Source organism: Helianthus annuus, chromosome 7, assembly GCF_002127325.2.
Source record: "Helianthus annuus cultivar XRQ/B chromosome 7, HanXRQr2.0-SUNRISE, whole genome shotgun sequence".
Classification (NCBI taxonomy): domain Eukaryota; kingdom Viridiplantae; phylum Streptophyta; class Magnoliopsida; order Asterales; family Asteraceae; genus Helianthus; species Helianthus annuus.
This window is the reverse complement of record NC_035439.2, coordinates 77772898-77780339: the sequence shown is the minus strand read 5'-3', so window position 1 is coordinate 77780339 and position 7442 is coordinate 77772898. Positions and strand designations below refer to the sequence as shown.

General features: G+C 34.1%; 1 protein-coding gene across 1 annotated transcript; it reads right to left on the bottom strand.

The window, feature by feature from the left end:
• Window positions 1-3618: 3618 nt before the first annotated feature.
• On the bottom strand, window positions 3619-5861 carry LOC110866659 (probable disease resistance protein At5g66900). The gene is made up of 5 exons (XM_035975565.1): window positions 5153-5861; window positions 4663-5066; window positions 4195-4556; window positions 3912-4123; window positions 3619-3838 (listed from the first exon to the last, which is right to left on the bottom strand). Exons 1-5 carry the CDS (start codon window positions 5781-5783, stop codon window positions 3639-3641), a joined length of 1809 nt encoding a protein of 602 aa, XP_035831458.1. The 5' UTR covers window positions 5784-5861; the 3' UTR covers window positions 3619-3638.
• Window positions 5862-7442: the final 1581 nt, after the last annotated feature.

Below are 7442 nucleotides of genomic sequence, written 5' to 3'. Positions count from 1 at the left end.
TCGGATTGCACATTTTAACCTGTCACCTGTTATCCCGTAATCCGTCACGAAGCTAACATACCAACCTCACACGATGAACACCGAAGGTAAAGTTAGCAAGGGCCATTTTTTGGGATTCATGACATGGATAACACATAATAATAATAATAATGTTTGATGATTCAAAAATTAATCACTGCTCTGAACTCGTAACCTCTTGAAAACTCCATGAATGCAATCTCAATCAAGCCATCATTTCCACCATTAACACACCTTCAATGGCGTAACACAAGCTCCGATTGCGTCTTCCATCTTCAACCTCACACCCTACCAATTCCATACACTCACCTTCCACTCACAACGCAACCACCGGAGCCTCTTTTCCGGCCACATAACCATGTCGTCTTCAACCGACATCCTCTCTCACCACACAGAACTTACAACGGAGTCCGATTTCGAGCAAATTGTTTCTCCCGATGGCACTCTATCTATCTGCGGCTTCGGTTCCCTACTATCCGGTACTCTTTGCACTGTTATCGATTAATAATAATATTATCATACTCAATTGTTTATAGTGTTTTTATGTTTATCGGTTTCTGTTTATTGATTTAGAAGAAAACCTAAATCGAGCTTCAATTGATTTCAAATGTAGATTTGTAGACGACAAATTGATACGGACGACGACAAATTCATCATCATCATCGCCTCTATTAATATTTGAAGGAAGCAACAGTAACAGCAGCAACAACATTATCAGCAACAACATTATCATCAACAAAATTGGTGGTGGCGGTGGCAGCAGAGTGGTGGTGGTGGTGGTGGCAGCGGAGTGGTGGTGGTGGCGGTGGCAGCGGAGTGGTGGTGGTGGCGGTGGCAGCGGAGTGGTGGTGGTGGCGGTGGTGGTGGTGGTGGTGGCAGGGCTAGTGGTGGTGGTGTTAAAAATTTACACAATCAGTCCTTTATATTACAAATTTACACAATCAGTCCTTATTTACTAACCGACTTAACTGGGTTATGATTTTTGGACTGAAATGGCACCTTTCCAGAACGTCGGGGAGGAAAATGGCGCATTTTTGAAAAATGGACTGAAATGGCCAAAGTGACCAAACCACAGGGACGAAAATGGCAGTTAACTCTTTTTAAAATAATTCTTTTAATATCCGTAGTTTTTAATTAATATGCGTAGAAAATGTGTAGGAAAGTACCGATACAGTTCCTACGAAATACGTTTCATTTTAACAATTTTCGTAGCTATCCGTAGGAAGTGTGTCAGAAATTACCAACAAATTACTTACAAAATGGATAAAAAATTTGTAATACATATTGTATTATATATGTGTTATTTTTAAAACAAATTTATTAATATCCGTGGGAAATTTGTCATAAATGCCTACAGATTTCCGACGGAATGGTTTTTAATTAATATTAGTAGGAAATGTGTAGGAAAATACCGAATTTAGTAGTTCCGTAGAAAAAAGCATAGGAATCCATGATACACGCCTTAATACGGTCTATTAGGGCATGTATGACTTGTATTCTTGGTTACAATATAATAGCATTCGATACAACGTGATGTAACCATTCAACATCGAATTTTACATAATAAGTTGTTAATAGGCCTTTAAGATATATCAAGGCCCAACACGATCTATTAGGGCATGTATGAGTTGTACTTCTTCATTACCATATAATAGCACTCAATACATTGTGATGTAACCCTTCAACATAAAGGCCTTCATAAGCCATTAATTAAGATATATATTATGGTTTAACACAGTCTGTTAGGGCATGTGTGACTTGTTGTTCGTTATGATATATTTCACTCAATACAGCGTGATGTAATCTTCCAACATCGAGTGTTACATAATAATGGTCTTAACGAGCTTTTAAGATATATCAAGGCCCAACACAGTCTATTAGGGCATGTACGACTTGTAATTCTTCGTTACAATATAATAACACTCAATACGTGTTGTAATCCTATAGCATCGAAGATTACATAATAAAGGCCTTAGTTGGCCATTAAATATATCAAGGCCCATACATCGTTTAAGATATATCACTCGATACAACATGATACAACCCATCAACATCCATCTTTCCAGGCTTCTTCTCTCTTTTACCATGTGATCATATCATCTGATTAATATCTTTACCCTCTGATCATATCATCTAATTAATAATTTACTGCTAAAAATTTTTAAATTTTCATGAATTTCTCATGAAGAATTACAATATTTGTTTTACTTTGAAAACAGTAATAATAATTATTGTTCCATTACTCAAATGGTAAATTGTATATGTATTTTTTAGATTGTTTAGGTTTATCAAGATATAATATCACATGCAGGGGAGAACCCACATTATTAAAGTATTGTCGCCGGACCCTCCCGACCCGACCCGAATAATGACCGACAGGAAAATCCTAACTTTAGTTGTGGAAAGTTTTGACACCGAAAAAAGGGACCCATTAGAAAAAAAAATCCTAGATCCGCCACTGGTCACATGATTAAAAAAAGAGAGATTACAATATATACATAAACGTATCAATTACTCGCTGTATTATTTCTTTTTTCATTTTTACATAAATAAACAAGTAATGAGGACCCATGCGTTGCGGCGGGCCCGTAACATGCCTCAATCCTTACCGGTGCATGGTACCACCAAAACGGCATTGATAACTACCAAGAATGATACAAGAAAGAGTTCGATTATAAATGGTTGACCAACAACTTCATAAATCTAAACATATTATATTAAGCAAAAATCAGTTAGTAGTATAAAAAATACTTCATAAATCTTCTTAATGCAACTAATGGATTATAACAATGACATCAAATTAAGAACGAAACTCACAAGTTGCACATATATCCAATAAGCATGGATTCTATGTACCAGATTTAATACAATTACTATATTACAAACCATGGACATAATAAATAAATTTATTCACATACAATTACATAATATTCATATAAAATATACAATATGTTATATAGAGTGGCAAAGCTTGATCAATAATGCTTACTGAACAATTTTCATAAAACTTTCAAACCTGTCATCTTCAACCACATTTATCTTCAAATTAGGAATAAAGCTTTTAAACTCCATCCACAAATACGATGTCTCCTCGTCGCATATCACATCTTCTAACTGCAACAATTTGCTCATAGACACCGGCAATTCTTGCAACCCACTACAACCGTCCATCTTAAGCACTCTCAGGCCACATAGTTCACCAACTTCTTCAGGCAGTACATTTATACTCAAACAATCAGATATATCAATGAAACTCAGATTACACAAACTACCAATAGATTCGGGTAATTCTTGCAGCTTTGTGCAACAATGAAGCCTCAAGATTTCAAGATTTGACAAACAGCCAAACCCTTTAGGAAGAACATCAAACTCTTGGCAATTGGTGATGCTAAGTTTCTCGAGATTAACAAGACTACATAGTCCTAATGGTAGTTCCTTTAGATCATAACACATATCGATCTCAAGTTCCCTAATATTTGATAGTATGTAAGGCGTCTCAGTGATAGAATTCGTCAAAGCATTACCTATCTCACACATAACAAGCGAAAGTTTCCTCAAATTCCTCAATGCAAAGATAGGTTGAATAGAGGAAACCAAAACGTGTTCAAATCTGATTGTTCTTAGGTTGGATAAACACTCATCAAATAAAGATTGTGCAGCTGAGAAGGATAATCACTATAGCTTGTGATAGTTAAAAACTTTAATTGGTCCATTCTTTTGATAAACTCGGCTAGTGTGTATTTTGTACTTCTTATGTTCAATATCAATACCTCAATTTTAGGTGCTTTTAAATCATACCACATTGAGCCGAACTCTTCATCTGCAGTTGAATATTATAGTTAGTTTTCCGCATGTTGGTTTGAGCATAAAATGTTAATATAAAGAAATGAAACCTGTTGAGATAGATAAGATACGAGCGTTGATGGGTTGTTCTGTTTCTGAAATCCACCATGTGGGGAACTCATTCCTGTGGATATCTACAAACAATCGTTTTCTTTCTACAATAGGTTCTTGACTGCTCATGTGGATGGCTAACTCTCTTAGCAAGTCATGTTGTGTAACAAAAAGCTCGTTACAATAGCCGTCTAGTTCACCAGCATATTTCCTTTAAAATATTATGAAGATTGATGTAACAATGGGCAAAAGACATGTGATATAATTACAGAAATCATTTACCTTAATGGAACAAGATTGATGAGATTTCTTAATGAAAGTTCATGAAGAGTTTCACTTGTATGCATTCCCTCATCATCTAGATTGTACAATTCCACCCACATATCCATAAGAACCATGGCTGAAATTCGTTCGGCTTCAGGAAATGAGCCCAAATCCAAGAAACATTCTTTAGCAATAGATAACTCATCCAGTGCATCCACACTTGACTTCAGACTATGAAGTATGTTGATGTTTGACTGCAAAATAGATCCACTTTCTGACCATTTCTTGAGAGTTGTTTTCCATTTAAGCACAGGTTGTCCACACAGCGATGCACCAACTACGGTTAGGGCCAATGGAAGTCCCTTACAAAATTTAACAATCTACATCCGAAAGCACAATCAAAGTTACATATTCCTGTATATAATTAATTTAAACATGTGTGTTCAAGAAATCAAGGTGTTTTCTATTTTGTTTTTTTTTATCTACCTTGTTCATGAGATCATCAGTCACATTAATGGGAATCCTATCACTTGGAAACGCAGAGTAGCAAAAAAGAGTTCTTGCATCTTCATAATTCAACAAGCTCAACTCATAAGTGGAACTAAACCTTGGAAACAAGAATCTTGATGTGACCAAAACTTTGCATCCTTGTATTTGGAACATAAGATCTTGAATAATGGACTCTGATTCAGACCACACATCATCCAAGACTAGTAACATTTTATTTGATCCCATTTGATTTATCAGTTTTTCAAGATGATTCCTTCCTTCTTCGTCGGTTTGAAACTCACAATGATTTTCGCCATAATGCTCAAATATTTTTTCCATAATGATCTTAAGACTGGATTGTCTAGAGACTGTAACATAAAGGATATTCTCACCAAATATTTCTGTCAAAGTATAAATGCATTAATAAAGAACTTAATATTAATAAACATTGTTTTTAATAAACAACATATCAAACATATATTGGTACCTTTCATTTCATTGTCATGACAAAGCATCTTCGCGAGAGTAGTCTTTCCACAACCTCCAGGACCCGAAACCACCAACACTTCGGTGTCATAATTGAGCAGCCTACGCTTCAACTCTTCAAGGTGCAACTTGAACCCAACAATATGTTCAGGAAGCCGTGGAACTCTGCATGAACGGTCATTAGCACGCGCATGAGTTGTCATAGCTGAAAGTAATTGATCCATTTTGTCTGATAAATCATGGATCCCAATTAAACTTCGCATACTAGTGCTCAACGAATTCCCCTGCAGTTCTATCTGGAAGAACCACAAGAGGTCATTGTTAAGTCGAATCAGCTTATTGGAATAAACAAATTTTTGGTAAATATTCCAGAACTTGATCCTCGAGTACTTAACAATGAGCTCTTTCCCTTCTTCGAGATGAGAGATGAACATTGTGGTTTCTTCTTCAGGACGATCCAATACTTTTCTCAATCTCCAGATTTCAAAAAAGATGGGCTCTATACTTTTTAGGGTAGTTTTAACACGTTTGAGTAGGGTTTTGATCTTGACACTTTGCATAGTTTGCGCTACAACTACGCTCAGTAACTCGCCGAATGCGAGCTTTAAAGCAGTCTCAATAACCATAGCCATTGATGATTACAAACACAAGTTGAATGAAAAGCCTGATAAGTTTTTGCGTAAAGTGAACTTTGAGGATGAAGAAATGAAATCAAGTCCAATAAAACTGGTTTTTGTGGTGATAACGTTATTGGCTAACATGTATATATAACCTATATATCCTGGTAAGTTACCATGCATGTATAAGCTATACATCCTGGTAAGTTACCATGCATTGACTAAGATTTTTCCCAGGTTCAGATTGAAGCTCCCATCAATCACGCGTTCACATTAATTCATGATACTAGTCAATACGTACGCGACTACTTGTTTGTCAGTTGCAAAAGAGATAAATGCAACGAAATTTACATGGATACAAATAGTTGATTTTTCTCCAATATGCATTTTTCCTTATTTTAATCCTCTGGATAGACATTGTCAATAATATATCATTTGTTTGAATCCCAAGCATTTTCAGATAAGGTATCTATGTCAAAAATCAACATAGATCAGTTTATTAACTTTCATCGTCATTATTAAAAATGTGTAAAATACAAAAAGTAATCTCATATTATTAGTTTTATATGCCAAATAAACAAAACTATTAGTATTTGATAATTGTTTTGTTCGATCGTCAGACATAAAATAACGGAGGGTTATCCACACATCCCTTCAAAAGTATCTACACATCCCCCGACCCTATACTCCCTTCATTGCCCTATACGTCTAAAAATAGGTCCACCCATACGCCCCTCATAGCCCTATACGACTGCTTCTAGCCCATCTAATTAATGTTAATCATTGGGTGTCAACCAATGATTGCACGATGATTTCGATGTACTATATGGAACTTTATTTAATATTATGGATGTTTTAGTATGGGGAAGTTGTGAAATATTTATATAAGAAAATTTATAGATTTTTTTAATAAAATGTTCTTATAAAAAATGTGTTAATATTATAAAACGTCATGTTTTTATTAGTAGAAAATATCATCGTTTTTTAATAAAAAAATGTACATATGTTTTTTTATTAAATATTATTAATAAAAACTTCGTATTTTTATGAAAATAAATTATATATATTATAAGATTGAGGATCCTGTACATTAATCCGGAAGTGTGAGAACACTATATATAAGACTATCTAACACCATATAAACACCGTATAACAATATGTAACACCATATAACACCATATAACACTATGTAACACTATATAACAAATATAACACTATAGTTTGTCTGATAGCATGTCTATGATAGATGTATAGTGTTATATATTGTTATATAGTGCCATACAGTGTTACTATATGGTGTTATATAGTATTATATATAGTGTTATAATACACTTCTCACACTTCTGGATTAATGTACAGGATCCCCACCTTATATTATAAAATGTCAAATTTTTATAAGTATTATTAAATGTCAAATTTTTTTTATAAAATGTTTTTATAAATTGAATTGTATATATTATAAAATGTCAAGGTTTTTATTTATTAAGTATTATTATGTCTTTAATTATTTTTCACTTGTCATTTATTAACCATAACGCAATAAAGAAACGTAATTCAAAATGTAATTAAACATCAGTTTATATTAATACACAAAAAATGTCACTTTCATACAAAATGTAATGACTAAACCCTAAATCGCTAATTGTTACATATTTTTAAATTCTTGCAACCCTA

Excerpts from the sequence above, each read along its gene's own strand:
- LOC110866659 (XM_035975565.1), bottom strand. The coding sequence starts at position 5,783 with ATGGCTATGGTTATTGAGACTGCTTTAAAGCTCGCATTCGGCGAGTTA. Across the intron at positions 5,067-5,152 it reads TCATGACAATGAAATGAAAG|AAATATTTGGTGAGAATATC; the intron begins GTACCAATATAT and ends ATACTTTGACAG. Across the intron at positions 4,557-4,662 it reads CTGATGATCTCATGAACAAG|ATTGTTAAATTTTGTAAGGG; the intron begins GTAGATAAAAAA and ends TTTCGGATGTAG.